This window comes from Prinia subflava, chromosome 2, assembly GCF_021018805.1.
Source record: "Prinia subflava isolate CZ2003 ecotype Zambia chromosome 2, Cam_Psub_1.2, whole genome shotgun sequence".
NCBI classification, from domain to species: Eukaryota; Metazoa; Chordata; class Aves; order Passeriformes; family Cisticolidae; genus Prinia; species Prinia subflava.
This window is the reverse complement of record NC_086248.1, coordinates 90,030,937-90,054,644: the sequence shown is the minus strand read 5'-3', so window position 1 is coordinate 90,054,644 and position 23,708 is coordinate 90,030,937. Positions and strand designations below refer to the sequence as shown.

The 23,708-nt window shown below is 42.7% G+C and overlaps 1 protein-coding gene across 4 annotated transcripts; it reads left to right on the top strand.

Moving 5' to 3' along the window:
- Positions 1-1,176: 1,176 nt before the first annotated feature.
- Positions 1,177-23,671, top strand: LOC134547242 (protein ELYS-like). 4 transcript variants are annotated; one of them, XM_063390974.1, is made up of 27 exons: positions 1,177-1,305; positions 2,380-2,506; positions 3,754-4,007; positions 5,515-5,695; positions 6,521-6,728; positions 7,861-7,977; positions 8,643-8,727; positions 10,098-10,248; positions 11,934-12,066; positions 12,152-12,333; positions 12,791-12,852; positions 13,595-13,723; positions 15,108-15,198; positions 15,286-15,375; positions 15,534-15,674; positions 16,450-16,554; positions 16,676-16,769; positions 17,067-17,190; positions 17,297-17,353; positions 18,327-18,473; positions 19,207-19,394; positions 19,566-19,710; positions 19,807-19,938; positions 21,086-21,233; positions 21,319-21,466; positions 21,969-22,158; positions 23,536-23,671. In XM_063390974.1, the coding sequence occupies exons 2-27, from the start codon at positions 2,386-2,388 to the stop codon at positions 23,563-23,565; spliced, it is 3,453 nt and encodes a 1,150-aa protein (XP_063247044.1). In that variant the 5' UTR covers positions 1,177-1,305; positions 2,380-2,385; the 3' UTR covers positions 23,566-23,671. The 4 variants fall into 4 exon arrangements, 3 of the variants coding, with proteins under 3 accessions (XP_063247044.1, XP_063247045.1, XP_063247043.1); XM_063390975.1 differs by lacking the exon at positions 1,177-1,305 and adding an exon at positions 1,732-1,862; XM_063390973.1 differs by lacking the exons at positions 1,177-1,305; positions 2,380-2,506 and having other exon boundaries at positions 3,387-4,007.
- Positions 23,672-23,708: the final 37 nt, after the last annotated feature.

The window sequence follows — 23,708 nt, the reverse complement described above, 5'->3', positions numbered from 1 at the left end:
TCTATGAAAACCAACAGTACAAGCATATCTGACCCCAGGAGTCCAGGGCACAGAAAAACCTTTGCTTTTGAGCTGACCTGCTCTGGCTTCTGACCATGGTGTCTTCCTTAAAGGACAAGACTGGTGTGCTCATCTCAGCAGGACCCAACAGTTATATGGGCCAGGTAAGATCTTACTCAAAGAAGCAACTAAAATCAGTTTTCGCTAATGCACTGTTGTAGACTGGTCAGGTTTTTTATCTCCTTATTAACATTCACCTAAGTGTAATGCTCATGTCTGGTGCTCATTGGTTTGATGTGTTACATAGTGTTACCTACATTTCTGTGATCCTGGAACTGAACACAAATATGTAGCACATGCTGTCATATAGACTCAGAGAATAAACTGGGTTGGAAGGCACCCAGAAGGATCATCAAAGTCCAACTCCTGGCCCTGCACAGCACCATCCCCAAGAGTGATCCCATTTGCTTCAGAGCCTTGTCCAAGCACTTCTTGATCTCTGTCAGGCTGGTGCTGTGACTCTCCCCTGGGGAGCCTGTTCAGTGCCCAGCCACCCTCTGGGTGAAGAACTTTTTCCTAATTGCCAACCTAAGCCTCCCCTGACAACTTCAGGCTTTTCCCTCTTGTTCTGTCGCTGTCACCAGAGAGAAGAGATCAGTGCCTGCCCCTCCTCTCGCTCTCATGAGGAAGCCGTCGGCTGCCGTGAGGTCTCCCCATACTCTGCTCCCGGCGGAACAGACGCAGTGCCCTCAGACGCTGCTCATCCCGCTTCCCCCGGGGCCCCTGTTCGCTGCCCTCCTCCGGCTGCTCTCGCCGCGTTCCCTGTCCGTGCCCCGGTGTCTGCAGCCCGCAGGGCACCGTCCCGTGGCCGTGGCAGCAGCCCGCCGTGCCGTGGTCGTGTCTGCAGCCCGCAGGGCGCCGTGCCATGGCCGTGTCCGCAGCCCGCACGGTGCTGTGCCACGGCCGTGTCTGCAGCCTGCAGCCCGCAGGGTGCAGTGCCGTGGCCGTGTGTGCAGCCCGCACGGTGCCGTGCCATAGCCATGGCCGTGTGTGCAGCCCGCAGGGCACCGTGCCATGGCCGCGTGTGCAGCCCGCTGTGCCGTGGCCGTGTGTGCAGCCCGCTGTGCCGTGGCCGTGTCTGCGCCGCTGCTGCCCCGGGCGGGCCCCGCGGGGGAGGCGCGGCGCGCGCCCTGCACGTGCCTGGCAACAACATGGCGGCTGCGTTGTAGGCGGGCCGGAGCGGGGCTGCGGGAGGCCGGGCTGCCCCACAGCCAGCAGTGCCCGATTGCTGCTCCGGGAAGGAAGGTGCCGGATAGCGTGTTGGAGAAAGGGTGGTGACTGGCCTCTCCTGGTGTGACGCCGTTTGACTGGTGTGGTGGAGAGAATAGGATCCTTAAATTGGCAGGAGAGTCACCGAGCACCAGGCCCTGTTGCGTGGGTTGCGGGTGTTTCTGCAGTTGATCTTGGCAAGTTGCTGGCTGTAAAAGCCCGTTGGACAATTAAATGTTCCAGCCCGTTGGAGAGTTAAATGGATACAGCCTTGGGCAGCCTGCTCTAGGTGATGGCTTGAGCAGCAGGGCAGATGAATGAGATATTGCCAGTGGTTCCAGAGGGCCATTGTAGAATAATGTTTCAAAGCCAAGAACTCATGCCAGGAGGGACAAACAGTGAAATCCTAGACTGCTGTGTTCTGTACTGAGCCCCTTGGCTGTCTGTCTGACCAGGTAAAGGAGGCAGTGCAGGGACAAGCATTGACTCAGCACAGACTTTAGGAACTTTTGCTTGCTTCGCCATGTTAGACAGGCTGCAGCTGTTGAATGAAACTAGAGTTGTGTCAGACAAGAACCACAGCAGATAGCTGGGTAAATTTGTTCTAAAGTCCAATTCTCATGTGTGTTGGTTCTGTTTGTTTTCTCACTTAAAGGAAAATCAAACCTTTGGTCTGAATCTAATACAGAATCTTAGCTTTTGAGGGATATTGGGATAGAGTGCTGAAATCCTTTCTACTTATCTTCTGCTGTAGGTTTATGCTTCCTGTAGAGCATAAACTTCTAAAATATGGTTTTTCTGAGATCAAATCTGGGTAACCTGTATGAGTAGACTTGAACTTGATGTGTTGATCTATTTCCTGTTATTTGTCTTGTCCATCTCTCTGTGTCACTTTTTGTTGATCTCATAGGCATCAGAAAAGCACAAGATTCTTCTTTTGCTCTCCTGTGAGATGAAAAAATGTCCTGAGTTCAATTTTTTTCTTAAGTAGAAAGTGCTATAGATCATGTAAATGAGATTTATCGCTGCATACTGATGAAGCTTGGGTTAGTCTCAAAGATATTTATGGCTGACATGGGACTATTTTTGCCTTTTTTTCTTTATTTACAGTGAAGAATGCGAGACCTAACGGCTCAGGTAACAAGCAGTCTGCTGCAGTTTCCAGAGGTGACTGTTCAGGCACTTGGGGAAGCTGAGACCACCCTAGACTCTGTGCTGTGTGGGAAGTTCTCTGGAGGTGAGCAGTTTCCTTTAAATTTGGATTTGGTATAAAGTTGTTCTTGCCTGGAGCACAGGGTCATAGCATCCGGTTGGTTCTGTTTGATAAAATGCATAATATATGATAAATGATATATAATAATATATCATTTATCATATATTAATAATATATATATCATATATAAATATATATATCATATATAAATCATATATAAATAATAAAATGATAGTGCTAAGAGGATATTTTAACAATTAGAAGTGCTAAGCACTGAAAGTGCAAGAGCCCGCTCCATTCTTGTGCAATTTAAATAACAGAGCTGACCATGCCCTCCTGAGTTTTGAATGAAATAGAAGGCAGTTTTCAAAGTTTGTTTTGGGACAAATTTCTTTTTACCAGCTCAAGCTCTATGTCCATCATAACATCCCATGCAGAAATAATTACAGAGACACAATATGCTCCTTTTTCTTCTCTAGTCTAAATAAAAAATGGAAAGAGGACAGCTTTGCCCACATATTAAGCACTGCCCACATATTTCCAAGGTATTTAACAGGACTGAGATGAGGACCAGTGAGAGTTGCTGACAGCAGCTAAGCAGATTAGGCAGGTGACTCTCTAGGTGATCTGAAGGCAGAGCTGGATGCCTGTCTGGATGTCTGGGCTCCTGTTAAGACCAGATAGGATCTTGTCTACCTGAATGTAAGGGCAATAATGGAGCTCATCCTTCCTTTGAGCTTGAAGTTCCTCAGTAAAGGAACAAGTGTTAAACTCTTTGGTGAAACAACACTTGTTAAGTTCTTTCTGGGATCAGCAGGTGTAAAAGTTGAAATGTACGGATGCAGTGCCCATTTTAAAATAATTTCCTCTCCAAATCCCTGTCCAGAGTAGTCATGTGTCCATCAAAATTAACTGGAAGTGAATTGGTTTAGATGGGCTGTATTTGAAGTGTGCTTTGAGACTTGTATCCCTGGACATATTTAGGTGTTTCCTAGCAAAACTAAGGCAAGTATGGTGTACAGACTAGAGCTCAGTCTATTGTTATCTTTATCCCAAACAGTCCAGGTTCTTGAGTGCAGGAATGACAAGTACAAATGCAAAGGTTGGGGTTATTGACTTGAAGGTGTCCTGGTTGAGGATTGCAGTGGGTGGTTGGAAATCGCGGTGCAGATGTGGTTTGCCCTCCTCCCCTGGTGCATTTGAGGGAAGGCCGGGCCGTGTCTGTCCCAGCTGTTCTCAGGGCTGCTCGGTGCTCTTTGCTGTCCCCGCAGGCAGGAGTGGCCTGGCGTGGCTGGCGTGCGGCCCCCAGCTGGAGGTGGTGAACTCGCTGAGCGGGGAGCGGCTCTCGGCCTATCGCTTCGGCGGGGGCAGCGAGCAGCCTCCCGCCGTCCGCGTGGTGAAGGAGTTCTCCTGGCACAAGAGGACCGGGCTCCTGGTTGGCTTGGAGGAAGCAGAGGGAAGTGTTCTCTGCCTCTACGACCTTGGGATCTCAAGAGTGGTTAAAGCAGTTGTTCTTCCTGGAAGGGTATGTATCATTCTGGGAAAGTGAAGATTTTGTGTTGTTTGGTGCTGCATAATCCAGTTTCAGGTAAAGCTTTGAATGAGTCACTCTGAAGGTTGTGTGTTTTCTGTATTGTATTAACATATTGTCAGTTCAGAGTACCCAGCCAAGGGAGCCTTTTTCTCAACTCCTTTCTGCACTTTTGTAATTTTTATTTTAAGGCTCTAAGGAGCACCGTGGTTTCCAGTATTGTTTTCCATGTGGGTTGATAGCGATTGCACGTTTCAGGACTGCCACATCGTATTTTCCCAATTTTTCATGGTTTGTATGGGGCAGAAGAGCAGCATTCAGATTCAGTGAGCTGAGAAAAGGTTTTTTTGTTCTTCCTCAGAATGAGTTGGCAAAGCACTAGGAGAACAGGAAAAAGCAGTGTGTAGCATAGTGGAAAAATATGTCATTGCAGGAGCTTCTTCATGGAACATTTTTGGAAGACTGTATGCAGAACTAGTAAAGATTAATTTGGAGTCAGTTGTACAATGAAAAAAAATATCTTAGAAGAAAAAGGTAGAAGCAGCAACCCTTGAACCTTCTCTAATTTTGCAGCAAGATGTGTTCTGTATTTCCTCATCACAGTCACTAAGACTTGAAGCACAAGAACTTGAATAATCAAAATCCTCTTGTTAGTCCTCTGAGCAGCAGAGAGGATTGAAAACTTAATTTGAATCATAGGAATTTTGAAAGAAAATATAGTTGCCTGAATTTAGTAGAGGTATCTTTAAGCTTGGAGTTCTTGTGACCAAGGTGAAAGGTAAATTGTAGCACATGTAGCACATGGCCAGGCAGTGCAGTCATGAGCAAGTGCTTGATATGGGAGAGGAGAAAACTTCAGGGATCCTATGAGTTTGGATATTTTCCCCCACTTCTGGGGCTGAATAACCTACATAAAAGGATAGACTAACTTGTGATGCTCACGTCTTTGCTTTGTTTTCAGACAAGCCTTTCTTGTTGATGTAAAGCTGTCTGCTTTGATGGTGCTGTGTTTGTAAGAGGCCACAAGATAGCCCCTGGTCTTGTCTTGTCCAGCTTTAGTGCTGGAGCCTGGTGTGTCTGCAGGAGCAGTCAGTGCTGTCCTGGGTGTGCTGGGGGTGCTGAAGGGTCTGTGTTCACCTTGTGCTGGGCTTGTGGAGACTGCCTGGGCTGTGAGGGAGCAGAGAGAGCTCCTGCCTCAGGCTGAGCAAGTTCTTGTTTGGTCTCGCTGTTGGTTTTGGCTGCCTTTTACAGTTTTCCTTACCATCTGTAAGAGTGCTGGTGTGCTTTTAAAATTTCTGTTGGATGTTATCAGTCAAAGTGAGGACCAGCGTAGATTTTAGTAATCCAGCATCTCCCTCCAACCCTTTCTAGGAATGTTTCATTCCCATGGAAATCTTATCATGTATTTCCTTTGCTGTTTCTGATGTGCTGATGCTGTCTTCCCTTCTGAGAGTTCCTCCTGCCCTGCCAGAGCTTTGCTGTTAACTGCAGTTCCCTGCAGGTCACTGCCATCGAGCCCATCAGCAATGACGGCGGGGCCAGCGTGAGCACCCGGCACCTGCACCAGAGCCTGCGATGGCTCTTTGGAGTGGCAGCCGTGGCCACCGACATTGGCCACGTCCTTCTGGTCGACCTTTGCTTGGATGATTTGTCTTGCAGTCAGAATGAAGTGGAAGCATCGGGTAAGCTGCACTTTTTAAACTTGAATTGAGAAGTAAGAAAGTTTGGTTCTTTTCAAAAAGCAGCTTTTGAACAAAACCAAGCAAATCCAAGAGAAGACCCCAGTGTGCCAATGGACTGCTGCCATTTCTGCCATTGCTGACTGCTGATGGCAGATGGCAGTTTGACATTGTGTGGTCCTGAACTGATCCTCCTGATGGGAATAGCTTAATAGTCCTCCTAACCTTAAGAAGTTTTCTTGCTGCCCTCATTCCCTTGTCCCTGGGATTCTTTACAGCAGGGTGTAGGAATTTTTCCATTTGAGTCAGTGCAGCTGCGTGATAGGAAGATGTGTCAGAGATACCATAATTCTTGGGAGTGTTCTCCTGTTTCTGTTAATGACTTGAGGCAAGCTTTAGGCTTGTGTTTTAAAATAAATGTGGCTTATCAGAAATCCTGCATTTGGGTGAAAGAATACGGCAATTTGTGTTTTCAGATTGCATACACTGTTTGGGTCCAGGAAGAATTTGACTGCAGTGGTTACACTTGTACTCAGTGTTGAAATAGGAGTGACAATACCTGTCCTGTTGGAGAATCCTTCTGTGCTGTGAATGGGTGCAGAAACACGAATAGCAAAAAAGAGGTGTTGCAGAAATTGGTGTTTTCCTTGGCACTGTAGAATTAGATCACAGACGTTGTATAATCACATTGTTGTGATTATATTATATATTATAAATAATAGTGTGTTTTTTATATATATATATATAATATATTCTAGTATCTATTACATTAAAATGCAATGGAAGTGGCCTGATGCATTCATTTCTTGCCTGCTTTTTTGTGTGTAGATCTAGAAGTTGTCACTCGAATTCCTGCTGAAGTTCCACAAAGAAGAGAAGCTGTGAGCAGGGAAGGGAGGCATCTCTGTTTTCAATTACGAAGCCCTTCAGGAACAGCAGTGTCAACCCTGTGCTACATAAGCAGAAGTAACCAGCTCGTTGTGGGTTTTTCTGATGGCTGCTTGTCACTGGGGAGCATGAAAACTTTGAAGAGGGCGTAAGTAGTCACTTCCACTTGGTCACACTTGGAGGTGCAGGAGTCTCAATTTTTCTGCTTCAGGAAATACATTAATTTCAAGAGCCCTTTTTCTGTGAGTGGGATGTTGGGTATAACCTTGGACTGCTCAGAAATCTTCTTCTGAAATAACTATTAACTCATACATGCGTGAAGTGCAGCACCTTCTCTGCAGTGGACTGTGATTGATTTCTTACTGTGCCTGTGGATAGATGTCTTGTGGAAAGTACTGAGTCATGTCAGATAGTAAGCTTGTGAGAGATCTAATTTTTATAAGTCAGTTTTTTCTGTCCTGTTGTATTCAGTGGAACAAGGCAGTGTGTGTTTTTCAGATCCAGTTACTGCAATTAGGGCATGCACTGAAAGGCTTCAGTATGTGAATAATATGATGTTGGTGATTATATTTTTTAAGGGACCTGGATGAAAATAGTGAGACATGATAATTCAATAGCTGATCAGTGCCTGCAGGCATGTTCTTTCCTACATTTCATCCTTGATACAAGTAGGGGGTTGACCCATTCCAAGGCATAGATGTACATGAACCAAATTTTCCTTGGAAGCCTTGGAGATGAGAATAAGAAGGATGTAAATTTATAAACAAGAGAAAAATTAAGAAATTATTTAAAATCTGCTGAAGAGCAATCTCACTTTGAATACCTGGCCAAATTCTGATAGGGATTTACTTTTGTAAATCTGCAATTACTCACCAGAAATTACAGATACATAAATAGATGGTGGAGGCATAATTAGGTGTCAGGAAAAGATTGTGAAAGTACAACTAAGGTTCAGAAGTCTGAAAGAAAAAGTTTGTTACAATGTCCAAGTAAAGAAATGGGAAGCTCCTTGTGTTTGGTGTTGTTTTAAATATGTTCAGATTCACTGTATTTTAAGTTCAATATTGAAGTCGGCTTCAACAACAGAAACAGTGTTTTCCCAAGCAGTGAATGAATCATTTCTGTTCTTCCTCCTCAGGCAGAGGAGAACATAAGCAGAGGTTATTGCTTTGATGGACAGAAATCTCCTCACCTTGACTGCTCCATAAAAGGTAGTCACTTGCTTGACTCGATTATTTGTCTTTTCCAGTTTTGTTTTTGTTTTTTTTTCAAACCTGTAGGCACTATACTCGGCTTGGAGGAGGAAGGATTCCTGTCTGTGCTCTTACTTTGCAAGAGCCTGAGAGTAATCTTCAAAGTTGTTGCTACTTATGGGCTGTTCAGTCTACACAACAAAGGTGAATAAAAATTACCATAAGCCACTGATTTTGCTATTTTTTAATATTTGTTCACACAGAGCTGTCCCTAAAAGAGGGCAATGGCAGTATTGCTGGTTGCTTTATGAGAGCTTCAGAAGTCTTTGGAGTCCTTGTGGTGCCAGCTCAACTTCCCTGGCAGAAAAGGAACAGTGTTCAGCAAACAAATCAGTGGTTTCCAGCTGGGATAAGGAATAAGTCAGAGTGTGGAAGGGTGCGCTGCCTACAGGAGAGGGACTGGGACTTAGGTGAGAGGGGGACAAACATTCCTCAGCATCAGCAAGTTGCTTAGTCAGCCCAACTGTTCACAGAGTGGCACTCTTCTTGAGCTTGACTTCAGAGTGGTTTTCATGGAGAATGCTTACTGTTGTGAGCTATTTCCTACAATTTGGGGTCCATGCTGCATATTAAAGCTTTCCAGTGGTATAGTTAGCATTTGTCCCTGAAGATGTTTGTGTCAGAATTTCCTCCTTTATATTTTACTGGCTAGGTGTGACCAATTATCATGTTTTGGATGAAAAAAGCAGTGTTTTTCTTTCCAGCCAGAGCATGCTCTTAGGTTAGTTTCAATCTAGATCTAATAAAATGATAATGAGGATTTACAAAGCAGCGTTGTAATCAAATCTCCTCATTTATACCTTTTTCAGTGAAGGGAGTGTTGTGAGTTTACATCTGTTGCAGTTAGCATTTGGTGACAGGAAACGCCTGGCATCAGGACAAGTCACATATGAGGTAAGACAGACCTGTATGTGAGAGATGAAAAGAAAATTTCCCTGAGTATCAGTTAAGTTGGCTCTTTGTATATGAATGACAGCAGAAATTTCTAGTCATTATAATGAACGCCTGATGAGTTTATGGAATTGTAGTGCTTTAACTTATGGAACTGTCCTTTGGTATGGTGGACATCGTGTGCAGATCAGCATCTTTTATTAAAATTGATTTTATCTTTAGTCATTTTATAAGAAAGATAAGATTATTTCCTTAGGTTTCATGTGAGTTTTTCAAAGAGATGGTTTTGATTTTTCTTAACTACTGTGCATGTGTATCTGTTATTTCCAAAATTCCTGAATAAAGTAGAATGGAATGTGCACGTGTCAGGAGAAATTTTACCATTTTTTCTTTTCAGAAATGAAAGATTTGTTAATCATTTGTTTTAGACACTTTTGATATTTATTTGTAGCATTTCCTGGAACCATTAAGAGAAAGCTTGTCTCTTCTCAGATTAGATGAATTAAATGTATAGAACGAGAATGTGTTGCGTCAGCCAGTTCATTTTAAATCTCTGAAAGTTTAGGAAACTAATTTTTTGTTTAGAAGTGGTGTTGCTGGTTTTTAGTTTGGTGTTTTTTTGTTGGGCTTTTTTAATTGTAGAGCTGCTATATGTCCACAATACACACAAATTCATGTGTTGTACAGTAGATAGGTTAAATGAGGGCTGTAGTGGAAAGGCAGCATTTCAGGTAGTGTTTCCTTAGAAGATGGTGGCAGAGATTCAGGGCCATCCTTTCTGTATCTCAAAGCAGTTTACTTACGCTGTAGTAATTTGTGATCTTAAACACATTGTCTGTGTTCATCTCATGTCGTCTCCATAAGGAACTGAGGGATATTTCCCTGATAAGAGCTCGTGTGATTTGAAAGAAGGTTTTAAATTTCTAGGAAGTTGTCATTGTTACTGGAGAGAGGAGTGTTCACTCTGCTGATGTGCCTGTCGATAACGTCTCGTGACAGACCTTCAGCTGCTGTAATGTCACGTTCTCTAATCAAAACACAGAGCAAAGGCTTTGTGTGAAGATGTGTTGCATTGTTTCAGATGTCTCTTTGGGAGTATGTATTCAGGTTTGTAAGGGCACCTTGATGATGCAAGGAATTCTGCAAAACATGTTTAGAAATGCTAAATTTTGAAAATGTGCAAAAGCCTTTAGAGCCAAACTTGCCCGTTATGACTTGACACTTGTGTTGTATGTCAGATGTAGTTCCTATTGATGGGAAACACAGTAAAATAAGCATATTATGTCAGATATTTGCACTAATTCATATTTAGGTGTAGTGTATGTTGTTATTTCAAAATTGCCTTTCCTCTCTTCTTCATTTTTTCCCCCCAGGGTTTTAAATGCTGTGTCAAACTCTTCAGTGTAGCTCTCTCTGGTGGAATCGTTCCCTGGAGAGGGCAGACCAGCAATACTAAATTCCTCAGCTGTCAAACCATAGAGAAACTTCGCAACCATGCTGACAGAGAGGATAACGTTAATGAAGGTTTGTTCTGATGTGGCTGCTTGGTTATTCTAAATTACAGGGTTTGGAAATCTAAGCAGTGAATGCTGTTCTATACCCACAGTCTTAAAGTCTTAAATATTTGTCTAGCTGACCTTGTCGGCTTAGTAGAAAAAACTGTGCGTAAGTTATATGAGACTTCTTATCTCTCTGAGCGTCATTCTTTAAGGGAAAATGTAAGTTTTATTTTATGTTTGCTGGGATGCTAGAGTGATGTATGGGGTTATCTGTATACGGGTGGTCAGTTTGTTCTGCCGGTTGTTTTCATTGAACGGTAAGATCATTCTGCCTATTCCTTAGGAGCGTTACCTGAATTTCTGGTTTTTTCCTACTCAAACCTCTGGCTGCATTAGTGTGCCTCCAGTGAATCTAGTTCCCTAGGGCTCAGAACTAGGGCCAGTCCTGTGAGATATCTTCATCAATCTGAATGAGGGGATCAAGTGCACCCTCAGTAAGTTTGGGACAACGCCGTCTTGGACAAGAGTGTTGATCTGCTGCAGGCTAGGAAGGCTCTGCAGAGGGATCTGCACAGGCTGGATCAATGGACCAAGGCCAGGTGTAGGAGTTTCAAACACCTCTTGCAATGCTGCAGGCATGGGGAAAAGTGGCTGGAAATGTGCCTGGTGGAAAAGTACCAAGATGTCCTGCATGACATCTGGCTGAATGTGAGCCACCCCACCACGTTAAAAACTCCAAATCCCCAAAATAACAACAAAAAGAAAAACCTTTTCTATCTTACTATTATCAAGTATGATACAGGATGATACTTGGATATTATCCAAGTATGAGGCATGGTGAAATAGCTGTTAGTTTTCTGATGGTTTCTAATTAGACTTTATTCAGAACCTGTTCAATTTTAGTTCTTGGCACACATGAGCTTCTGCTGGATTTGTGTTGAGGCTAGCAGTGAAGTTGTATTCTGAGTTGTGAAAGTAATTGTTATATTCTAAGGCAGTTTCAGCAGCTGACAAAATTGAAATGGGACAGGAGTTCACAATGAGGCATAGCAAAGTGTGTGAGGATCCCTGCTGAGAAACTGAAGAGAGAACAGAGAAGCATTTTGCCAAACATACTGCCTTCTTTTGTTTCTTGCTCTATTAAAGTAAAGTATATTCACATACTTGGTTTTTCACCTAGAGAATGCATCCTCCCTGGAGAACACAAAACATTCCACTTAGTGAATGAACTGGAATAGAACACTGGGAATGTTTTATGTTAAAATCTTTATTTCTATGTACTGTTTGTATTTTTAAGTATTATATGATTTATTTAGTCTGATAATTTTATCCTTTTTCCTTGACCCTTTAAGCTTCCCATTTAGTCACATATGGAAAGCAGTCATGCTAGCTGAGTGATACAGCTGTATAAGATAAATACAAACTGCTTTCTAAAGATAGCAATCCATGTGTTCCTAGTGAATTTTTCCCCTAAATTTTTCATACAGCATGCAAAACAAAAATTAATAATTGTGTATTTGATTTTGTTTAAAACAAATATAATTTGTATAAGAAAAAGAGGCAGTATGACTGAAGCTGATTGCAGAGATGGTTGCTATTTAATAATTTTCATACCATTCCTTTTATCATTCCATTTATATTTTCATGAGTGAAATAACAGCAGATCCCTCATATTTTCTACAACAAGAAATACTGTGTTGTCTTTGACAGTAATCTCTCCTGACACCAGTGTATCAATCTTCAGTTGGCAAGTGAATACCTATGGTCAAAAAAACCCATCTGTTTATTTGGGTGTGTTTGACATCAACCGCTGGTATCACGCTCAAATGCCCGACTCACTGAGGTAGGTTTTCATTAGGTGCTTTCAGTGTCCCTACAAAGGGTAATTTGAAAATTGCTGGTGAGCTTATGCTCTTGTTTTCTTTAAGGCCAGAAGAATTGCTGCATGACTGCCCCTACTTTGCCCTGTGGTCACTGGATCCCGTCATAAGCATGACTTCTCCAAACCTCATTTTGGATATTCTGGTACACGAGCGCAGTCTAAGCCGGGGCGTTCCTCCTTCTTATCCACCACCTGAACAGTTTTTTAATCCAAGCACCTATAATTTTGGTAGGTATTTCACTGCTTTTCATTTGAATAGTGACAAGCTTCAGTGGCCACTTAGTGGTTCTGTTTCTTGTTCATTGTTTGTCACAAAAACCAAACCAGAAAAAGCCCCACAAGCCTTCTCAGACCTGGTTCCCTTGTCCTAACAAGGTGATTGCTCTGGTGAAACTTGTCTGTCAGGCTGCTGAGTTTTGGGTTTGGGGGCCTCTGTACCATAGCCTGGAAGGGCTGATGGTCACCAGATGAAAATGCCTTTGAGCTGAGACCCAAGCACAGCACCTGGGTAGCACTCGAGCTTAAGTTTCTGCAGGCAGACAGTAACTACTTTGTATGGAATGTGTGTCAGTGATGTGGTGAAGGAAAGGGATGCTGGAGGTTTGTCTTTGCAGACAGCAGTATTTAAAAAGCACAACGTGGTGATGAGGTAACAATGTCTGTCAAATGTTCCTTGTTTCTGCAGATGTGACCTGCTTGCTCAGCTCGGGAGTTGTCCACATGACTTGCACCGGCTTCCAGAAGGAGGTGATTTTTTTTTCCTGTATCTCTGTTGAGACTGTCAAGAGATGAACCTTTTCTACCTTTTCTCTTGCAGTGCTTTGTGTGTCAGAGAGCACTTTATGTTCCCAGTGCCCATGCACATGCATGACTGCAGTCATATCCTGCCATTTGCATGCAAATGGTTCTGTTTTAGGGAGGTGTGAGCAGGGATTGAATGGCTGCAAAGGAAGGCAGCATTGCTGTAGGAGGGAGTGTGGTGGAAGTTGGGGAAGGCGTTTGCTTTGTACTGTCTGCATGGTGTGAAGTTAGGGGTTTGTCCCCTGATGAAGTTGGGAAAGGAGGACAGCATGGGGAAAGGGAAGAGTGATTTAACTGTTTAAGAAGAAATGTGTGTTTTTTCTCTCAACCTTGGCCAAATTATCTCTTCTGAGCCACTGCACACCTTGTGACAAACCCTTTCAATTTAAGTTCCAGCTCACTAAATATTGAAACATGAATCAGCTTCTGCACAGAGAAGCACAGAAGTGTGATTTCAAGTTCTGTGTTGGGTTAACTTCTACAGAATGTAATTTGTGTCAGGAAAAATACCAGGGCCTGTGTATTGAGAGACAGGCTAGAAAATACTTCCTTTAGCATTGCAATCATTGATATTTTCTTATACAGGGTATTTTTTTTAATTGAAACCATTTGTTTGGCTGTTGTTTTCCAGACAGAACCTTAGTGATTGAATGCTGTTGTAATCTGTGCATTTTGATTGATGTTTCAGACCCTGAAGTTTTTGAAGAAATCTGGTCCTTTAATAAGTGAAGCCATTCATGACAGCTACACTCGGTGTCTTGTAGCTGGCTTGCTGTCTCCAAGACTGGTTGATGTGCAGCCCTCCAGTCTGACTCAGGTGAGTGTACATTGGGGAATCCAGGGGGAAATACATCCATCTTGTCTGAAGGCTGTAGAGGCTACAAGACATGACCATCTGAGTTTTATGTGACTAGCAAGCTGCTCTGAGAGGCAGGTGTTGGCATTATTTAGCAGAAGTAATAATATTCTTAGATCCAAACTCCGAGTTTGACTGGGAAGAGACTCCTTGGCAAGTTGACCCATCCCCTAGAATACTTATTTTGCAAGCCTGATGTAGGCTCTTAGATTCTCATTAGATGTTCTGATGTCAACTCTGGTTGGGAAATAACTTGGGAAAGCAAGGAATTTTATTATGAACTTTGCTGGATTGTGACCCTATTGTTCAGGGAATTTTTATGCATTTGAGCAGGGATTGGTTTTGGATGGTAGAAAGAGAAATTTTGGAATTAGGTCAAGAAGCTTGGTTTGGAAGTTCATTGCCCACCCTAAGCAGCATTTGGCATGTTTCTTTGTCTGAAACCAGATTGCAGAAAAAGATGGAAGTATCACATATGCATTCAAGTGACAGAATGCGTAGAAATACCTTTGAATGTAATAATTGTATTTGGAAGGTGAACCTATTTTTGGATATGTTTAAAAAAAGAGACAAGGGGGAAAGAAAAAGAAAAGTGTAAAATTGTATGTAGGATCATTTCACCTGAAAGAAATGTCTGAACACCAGCTGGAATAAGCTACTACATTATTTCCCATGTGTGTGCCTGCCTGTGCATTAGGCTTCTCAAGGACTGCCATGGCATTAGAATACAGTATTTGAACAGGCTGAAATTTCAGCCTCTTAAAACTGAAATGTTTCACTTCTTTATGGTATTTGAACAAATTGTAACTTAATGTTTTGGCTGTCAAAGCTGCTTCATGTCTTGTTGGTCCCAGGAGCTGCCTGGCCTCAGCTTCACTGTTTCCATGCAAACACAATCATGTTTGCTCTGCCCCTGGACGTGTTCCTAATGGCAAAGGGGTGTGCACAAGGTGCATAATGGGTATTAGCAGAGGATGTTACTGAAAAGAGTTAATTTGGACTCAGTAAATGAGGACTGGAACCCTGAGGCACAGAAATAGAGATTAGAACTAGCCTGTGTGAAGTTGAAATGTGAGAGGAAAACTTTGCTGTGTTCCCCAAACCAGCAAGCAGTCCAGCCTGTGGCTAGAATTAAGAGAGGATTCAAGAATATGGAATTAGTTGCATTTGCAGCTAAAGTCCGAATGAGTATCCAGTTAAAAACAAACACTTCTGTCAAAGACTCAGGTACCCTCTGATTCAGAGCTCCTGTACACGTCACCAACAAAAACTCCAGTGTTTGTCCAGGTAAGACCTAGAGGAGAAGTGTGTGAGGTTGTGATTTGCTTTTGTGTGTTCTGTTCAGGAGGAGCAGCTGGAAGCAGTGCTGTCAGCTGCTGTGCAGACAGGTTCTTTAGAGCTCCTGACAGGATGCATCAAACACTGGACTTCTGAAGGTAAGGCTGCTTGCATTGTTTTTCTGTGGTGTCTGTTTTGGTTGGAAATTGAGGCTTCATGGTTTTTTTTGTTTTCTCTTTTTAAAGAGCAGCCAAGTTCTGCCGTAAACTTACGGTTTGTTCTGGAGTGGACGTGGAACAAAGTGATCTGTACAAAAGATGAACTGGACCAAATCTGTGAGTCCTGCTGTGGTCATTTTTGAACCCTCCAGTCTGTGCCAGTGTGTGCTGCTGGTTCTTTAATGGTTCTTGAGGTGTCCTGGGGTTGTCCAAGTGTCCTTTGGCAGTCTGCAGTTGCTCTGCTGACTGGTGATTTTCTGTTTGTCCTCGACAAGGTGTTCCACTGTTTGACGGCTCCTGCAACTTCATTGACCCGCAGACATTACAGTCCCTTCAGCACTGCCAGCTGCTGCTGAGCAACCTCAGCACAGTCCTGAACTGTTTCCTGACAGAAGCCCGAGAGCTCACGGAGAGAGGTGGGTGAGAGCACTGCCAGCCTTTGGTGTGCTTGTTAAGGTTTGGAGGATGCTGGGGTTGGAGCTGTGGAGACAGGAGCTGTTGTTGTTTTGGGTGGTTGGGAGAGAGCAGGAACATTGAGCAGGAGGGAGAAGTTGAAATGTGAGCAGTTGGGATTTTGACTGAAGACACTTTGTGTTCAGGGGAGCAGCTTGTTGTGGAGTTCATGGGGCTGGGGAGGGGAGGCTGCACTGATTGAGCAGTGAGCTGAGTGAGCACCCGAGTGGCAATTACAGCAACTGAGTGTGGTGATGCTGAGACATGTTCCTAATGGCTAGCTAGCAACTGATAGTTGTGTGCAAATTGCTGGGAAACATAAAGGAAGCTGAAATGTGTAATGTGTAAAGCAAGTTCCTTGAGTTGTTTTGGCATCGGATTTTATAAATTGTTGTTGGCATATTGAGAGAAAAAGAGGACTGCAATCTCTTCTGCTAAAAAAAAAAAATCTGTGCTGCATGGAAAACGAATGTCTTCTTCCTGAGTATATCTAATAGTTTAGATTTTATTTTTTCATTTTAATCTTTAGTGATTCTGTTTATTTGTAGTGATTGGTTTTGGTTTGTGGTGTGAGGGGGGGAGTGGTGTTTTTTCTTCAAATTCAGAAGTGATCCAGAGAGACAACTACAAAGACTGCTTTCTACTGTGCTTGTTTATACTTTCCTATTTGTTCTGCAAAGAGAGCTTTGTAAAAAGGAGAGGAATTGCAATACTCAAATCATTTTTGCTTTTTTTCAGGTTTTTCAGACCTGACCAAGAAGCAGGTGGTAACCAGCCTCATTTCTTTGTATGCACAAGTGGTGATCTGGTTCTGTCGATCCAGTCTCCTCCCCGAGGGTTTAGGTAAGCAGAATTTGTTGTACCAAAACACTTGAGCCTGTGTGGTTTGTCTGTCTAGCCCATAGTTTGAGTTGAAAAAACGTGGTCTTACTGCTTTAACTTGCTTTTACTTTATCCCCTGTAGATGACCACATGCATTTGTCCAGACCTTTTTACAATTACCCTCTGATTCAGAGCTACTATACGGGTCACCGACAGAAACTGGAGCGTTTATCAAGGTGAGGCCTAGAGGCAGTCTCTAGAAAGCTGCCACTGTTAGACTGTGTGAGGGTGGTCATTGTTGCAGTTAAACCCTTTGTCTGCACTTCCTTGGCTTTACTCACAACGAAGCAAGATGGCAAACCTGGAATCCAAAAGGTCCTTGCAACTCTTCTCTTGGCTTTGTGCTTTGGACTCCGTAATTGATGAGTTCAATGTGACCTAAGGACCATCTTTCCTGGCTCAGAAACCAGTGGCACTGGGAGGCTGGAATGAGTGTTCTACCCTGTCCAAGCCCCTGCTCCCTTTTGTTGCAGGGGAAAATGGGATTCTGACTGCCTGATGATTGATGGGATGGTTTCCCAGTTGGGAGAGCAAGTGGAGAAGTTGTGGCGGAGAGATGAAGGCGGCACTGGGAAATACCCCCCCGTTAGTTTACATGTGAGTGTTCTGTCCCCTGAAAACCCCAGCAGCAGCAGCAGCCCCTCAAGCCAATGGTTCTGAAAGACCATTGAGCATTAGAAAAGCTTTTCATCTTTCATTTCAGGCACTGCTGGATCTCTATTTGCTAGAAAGCATTGAAGAAAGTGACAAACATGCAATTGTATCCTTTCTGGATTTTGTTACTCCTCCTTCATGTGTGTGCACATAAATGTTCTTATATATTTGTCACCTATGTGTTTTTGCAAAGCCTTTTCTGATACAAGAAAACAGGTTCCGTAAAATATTCAAGATAAAAACCTTGCTCAGTTTATCTCAAAATGTAATACAGTTTTTATCTTTTTAAGCACTTCATCTATAGCAAATGACTGTGTGTTAGAATAATGCCTGAAATGTGAGGCTTCAGAACAGAAGGATTTGTAACAGTGGTCTTCCAGTAGCTGACTTTTGCCAAAATCATTTGTGTCTCAGGCCAGCTAACAGTGTGTGCTTTTTTTGCGTGTTAAAAGTGCTGGCACACAGAATATTCATTGGGCAGAAACCTCATTTTTAAGCTGCTGGAACATGAAGACTTTGATGTTTGTTGGCTAAACTGAGAAGGGAGCCAGGAGATCAAGGGGTTAAAAATGGCTGTAGTCCCTAACATGGGATGTCAGAAAGAGAAGATGACCCTTGGAGTGAGGGATCCACGGGCACTTTTAAACACAATTTCAATCAGTTGGTGCTCAGTTGCGTTGTAAGGGCACCATAAATTCTGTTGCTTTGTGAAGTGAGGAAATGAGGAAAGCAAAGCATCTGTAGAACTCGTTTCCTTTCATAATCGAGCATTGGATGTTCAAGTGTGTTGATGCCCAAGTGGTAGCTTCCCTGACAGAAGCAGAAGCCTGAGTTTATCCCCAAGTTGATTTCCTTACAGAAATCCACAAGTGGTTTTTTTCTCAAAGTATATTCAGAATGTTGATTTCTGGTTAGGACCTGGTTATTGATACAAGAGGCTGTAATATTTTAAAATGGCAAGATCAATATACTGGGGTTTTCTGCTTCCTATTCTTTTAATATTACCATGTTTTGCTAAATGTTATTTGGTAGAAGTTTTTTGTCTTAGCTATTTATTCACCTTAATTAGATACTGTCAGACAATTTACTTGCTGCTGGATATCATGCATTCCTTTCCAAACAAAACAGAAACTTTACTTGTTTCCTTTCTAACTACCTTTGCTATTCCTTGGGGTCTTGTTAAGCTGATTCGAGGATTTTGGCTCCTAGATCACAATGATTATGAAGTAAGTATGAAACAGTTGAGTTAGACACACATTGCACACAATATTTAAAAATATTTTAAAAAATTAGTACTTAGGTATTAGGAGCTGTAGGAGCTTTAAGAAGCTTTTGTGTAACACTGCCCTGACATCTTCAGCAGTAAATTATTATTTGAAATTTTGCTTTAACTACTTTGACAGGAATTTGATTAAAACAAAGGAGTAATCAACTTGAATAATGCTTAATATTTGAAATTTCAAGGCTGTCTGTGGTTAGGTTTTGAGCAGGCTGGTTGGCAGTGTTTCTAAAAGAGTGTTTTGGATCCTTGAAGCATGGAAACTGTGATGGTAGCAGGAAGATTTGAGATAAAAGACGGCAGAAGTGACTTTTCAACCTAATAGCTATTCTTCTTGATACTGAATGTTGTTCTTGTCACTGTGTCAATACAACCATTTTTTAAAATAGCATAAGTTATCTAGTAATGTACTTATTAAAAGCAATGTCTGTACACAGGATTTTGTTAACTCAGAAAAATCTGAATCGTTCCTTTTAAGACATTCACTTTGTTCTGGGTGGCCGATTGTCTTTTCCTGCAAATACTGAAGAATTTTCACTGGTATGTCCTGGATCAAGTACTTTTTTAGTGACACATCTAAGTTTGTCTGACCCACGTCCAGCCTTGCTGCAGAAAGCTTTGTCTGTGTTTGTTGCACGGGTGTGTGTGTGTGGTAATGCAGCTGCTCTCCACTTGTCCAGAATTCCCTGGCCCTGCTCTTCCATCCAGCTACAATCAAGACTGTGTCCTGGCAGCACGTGAGGATAATCGAGTCCCTCATGTGCCAGGGAGAGCACAGGCGCGCCCTCAGGTACATCCAGATGATGAAGCCGTCCATGGCCAGCAGCAGTGAGGTGCGGCTCTTCCTCACCGTCTTCTTGTCCAACAGGTGAGGAAATCTCCCACTGCTCTGGCATCCAGCTCTGGGCAGATGTGGAGGAGTGGTGATCCAAACGGGGCTCCCTCTGTTCCTTTGAGCTTTGAGTGGATACCATCAGTGTGGGGCAGCTTTTGACTGCAGTGTTCTCATTCCTTTCCCTGTCCAACACCTTAACTGCAGGTGCATGGTGGAGGCCTGGGGTCTGTTGCAGCAACACAGCACGAAGCTCAACATAGAAGAGCTGCTGAAGCACATGTATGAAATCTGTCAGGAGATGGGGCTCATGGAGGATTTGCTGAAGCTGCCCTTCACAGACACAGAAAAAGTGAGTTTGGAGAAGAACCAAAGAAATGTAAATTGTCTCTTTGCAAGAGAAGAGGCAGAATCGTAATGGATGTTTGAAACGTGTTATTTCTCGCAGGAGTGTTTGGAGAAGTTTTTACAGACCAAGTCTGGTGTTCAGAACCATGAATTCCTCTTAGTGCACCATCTGCAGCGTGCCAACTACATCCCAGCACTCCAGCTAAATCAGTCCATGAAGGCCAGCCTGACGGTAAGGGGAGATGTCCTGCTGGGTGTGCAGGTTTCTGTCAGTGTGACTGATCACTTGAGATAGTCCTCAAGAAAAATCCTGCTTGGTCTTTTATACCATTCTTTGAAAGACTAGTAATAAGCTCTTACATGTCAAGTTGCAGTTGAACCTAGAAGCTGGCTGAAATAATTTTACTGCTGCTAACTGCCATGTGAAGTTATAAATTAAATGTTGCAAACCATGGTTGACCCCACTGAAATTTTGTTTGCATCTGAAGAAAAGTAGATACTTTTTCTACCATCCCATCTTTTCATTCAGATCCTCAGATCCTTCTTTTATATATGGTTTAGACTATGGAAGTTATTTGTCACTTTTTTTCTGTGGAATAAAGAGCATGTTTTATGTCATGTCTTGTTTCTTGCTTTTAACAGAGCAGGCTGGATGCTGGACAGGTAAAATTTCTGTAGTGGGGTTTAGTTGTGGTTTTGGGTTTTTTTCCCTCAAATTACAGCGCAAGCTCTCTGATTCCAGTAGTTTCATGCTACCAATTTTATGCCATAAATTCTAACCTGTTTCTCAAAATATCCAGATTAAATTTTGTGTTATATGAACTTCTCTTAGAGATCTCTGATGCATGTGTTGTTTTTTGAAAGTGTATTTTTCCAGTAAATCAAACTTAAAAGGTAGTTTTGGAAGGTTTAAGTCCTGTATGTGAAAACAGTGTTCCAGACAGAAGCTGCGTGTAGGTAAATTTTCTTAACTCATTTTAATTTTCCTGTCATTTTGTCCAACGTAATTTGCAGTTGCCCTGTGTGTTCAGTGATCCTAGACATTTGTATTTTATGACAACTAGGGGAAAGCCTGCTCTTCATAAGCCATTTGGAAATTGCGTGTGTTAAGAAGTATGTAAGAATAAGGCTCTGCAAAGTGTCAGAGTCCTTTTAAGTAGGAGTTTGATGTTCTACTTTTATTCCAGTCTTGCTTGCACTTACCCAAAACTACCAGGTGAAGTTGATGTGTGCTCCTGGGTGGAACTTGCTGTGGCTCTGTGCAGTGGGTTTCTTCTCCTTTGTCTGTTGAGCCTTAAGTAAGAGAGAGCAGAAGCAGTGCTGTGCAATGAACTTGTGGTAAATTGCTGACTTCTCGCTCTACACATTTCCTCTGTCAGAATGATCGTGATCCTCGCTTGAGAGAGAGAGCAGTTGCCAGAAATTCTCTCTTAGACCAGTATGGCAAGATCCTTCCCACAGTTCAGAGGAAGCTGGCAGTGGAGAGAGCCAAGCCGTACCGTCTGCCTTCGTCCGTCTTACGAGAAGGTAATTTCAGAGAAGGAAATGCCATGTGCAGGCAGCCCTGCCTTGGGTTACACAAGGCTGATCCCTCTCCCTCTTGTTTTTACAGTCCCAAGGCCAAAGCCATTATCAACAGCAACAAGGCAGGCTAATGCAGGAAATGTACACATAAGTACAAGCTTCATCACTAAAATACTCTCTAGACTTAAAGAAGCATGGCTAGGAAGCAAGAAAACCAGTTTCTCAGAATTTAATAAGTAAGCAGCTTTTTTACAAAGTTTAGCCTTGTTCTATGTGTTTGAGGGGAGAGAGAAAAAGGAGGAGAGAAATCTGTTTGAATTATGGTAATGTCTTGGTGGGAATGTATAGATGTGAATACAGCTTTGTTTTGCTTTTTTACCCATAAAATATATAACACTTGAGACACAATTAATCATAAGTAATATCTGGAGAAACATATTTTTCTGCTATGATAAGCTTAGTTATGCAAATACATGTATTTACATTATGGGAAATGTGCTTAAGACAGCTGAAACTAAAGCTGTGACTACCACCAAGCTGTTGGTGTACAGACTGACAGACAAATAAAAAGAACTGCCTGTCACTTCCCTGTGGGCCTAGTATATCACCCCAGCAGTGAGAGTTCACCTGTATTTCTTGTTCATGGAATGTTTTTGTTCTGCATCATCTGAGATGATCACAGCATGCTTTTTTCATTTCTTCACGGATGTTCCTGGTTTAAATGGTGCATTTTCACAGGTTGCTGGACTTGGTGGTTCGTCCCATTCCCTCCCGCTCTGTGGCGCAGGATGAGAGCCGGCAGTCCCCGGCTTCTCCTTCTTTTGTGGCACCCAGCCCCCTGAGACCGAGCACGCATCGCTCCAGCTCCCAGAAGAATCTGCCAAGAGCAGCAGAGTTGAGTTTACTGGAAACCCCTCTTGTGGTCAAGGTTTGTATTCTACAAAGTCAGTAGCAGCCAACCAAATGAAAAACTTCTGAGCTTTGTTTAAAGTGAAACCCCTGGATTCAAATTGTGAGATATTTTTACCGTGCATATAGTTATTGTATACACAGTCCTTTTTGAAGCAGTAAAATGGGAACAGAGGGAATGTTTAGTTTTCAGTTAATTGCAAGGGGTCACCTTGTCCTACAGCTTTGAGAAATACACTTGTTTTTATTGCAGGGAACGAAGTAAGTTGAACTTGGACTTCTCAATCTATACTTAGCTGCTTAAAGATGAAATTTGTGGCTTACCCATGTCAGTATTTAAGTGCTGAGTAGCTTTGTGTAGTTTGATGTGCATTTCTTCAACCAAGAACTGCGTGCTTCAGACTCTTAATCCAGTCACATGAATGACAACTAAGCGGTGTCAGTCTGTCAGATTCAGTGATGACTGCAGCAGTTCTGCTTATCAGTTGTTTGTGTTAAATTGTATTTTCAGTCACTGCCATCAAACTGTTACCATGGAAAGCACTAACACCTGGCGTGACCCCTTGGTTTTGAGCTTTTTGCCTTTGCCTACCTGAATGAAATCATTGCCATCTCCCTAAATTATTACCTTTTTCTTGTTATGAAATATCATCTATTGAACTAGCTTCATCCTTCTCCTTTCTAACTCTTTCAATACTGTAAAACATTTCTGATCCAGGAAGATCTGAGCACTGGTACATGAAGATATGTAGGTATTTTTACAGCACTGTCCCTTCATCTTGTGTATAGATTGATTAACTGGTGCAGAAATAAGCTGTGGCTGTAGCTCTGTTGACTGGCATCTGGAATACAGTAATTGAAAATGCAGTGTATTGGTTTGTGTGCCTTTTAAAAGAGCAGTGTAGAAATTGCAAAAATTACTGGGATAGGAGAAAAGTGTAGACAACAAGATGCTATATTCTTGTTTCTTTGGGAAATTTGGAAGATGACCTTTGTGTTGTCATGAGTGAAGCTTTAGGCTTTGGGGACCCAACTGTATTTCACCCTGTCATGGCAGTGGGTCACTGTGGCTGTGGAGCAGTGCAGAGGACACTGCAGTGTGATGGTCACTGCTGGTTGTGGACACATCTTGTGTTGGAAAACTGCTCCTGGTCATGGATGGTGGCAAATGGTCAGTTCTGAACAGAAATCCCAGAAACAGAGCACGTGAATTGCACACAGGGACTGCTCTGATCCCTGTGCCTCAAATACATAAGCTCTCAGCTGCAGTATAAAAGCACATTGTTTGACATTCAGGGTGATCTTAAGGGAGCTGTCCTCAGTTTCATGTAGCTCAGTGTGAAATTAGTCTGTTTGCTACTGAATAAAGCATTAACAGACATTTTTTTAACTTTAGGTTATTGAAGACAGTGCAGTGACAGCATAAACTTCAGAAGCCGCACCTGAAACACCACCCTATAGTGAACTACATCCCTAAAGCAATCTTCAGTACAGCTGGAATCCTATAAAGCATCAATTTGTATGTGATTTGCCTCAGAATAATAAAGGTGAATGTGACACAGCTGAGGG

What these genes read in the sequence shown, in the direction of transcription:
- LOC134547242 (XM_063390973.1), top strand. Translation starts at nt 3,564, where the DNA reads ATGACAAGTACAAATGCAAAGGTTGGGGTTATTGACTTGAAGGTGTCC. An exon ending in CAAATGCCCGACTCACTGAG is followed by an intron (nt 12,067 to 12,151) that starts GTAGGTTTTCAT and finishes GTTTTCTTTAAG; the next exon opens with GCCAGAAGAATTGCTGCATG. An exon ending in AAACCCCTCTTGTGGTCAAG is followed by an intron (nt 22,159 to 23,535) that starts GTTTGTATTCTA and finishes TTTTAACTTTAG; the next exon opens with GTTATTGAAGACAGTGCAGT.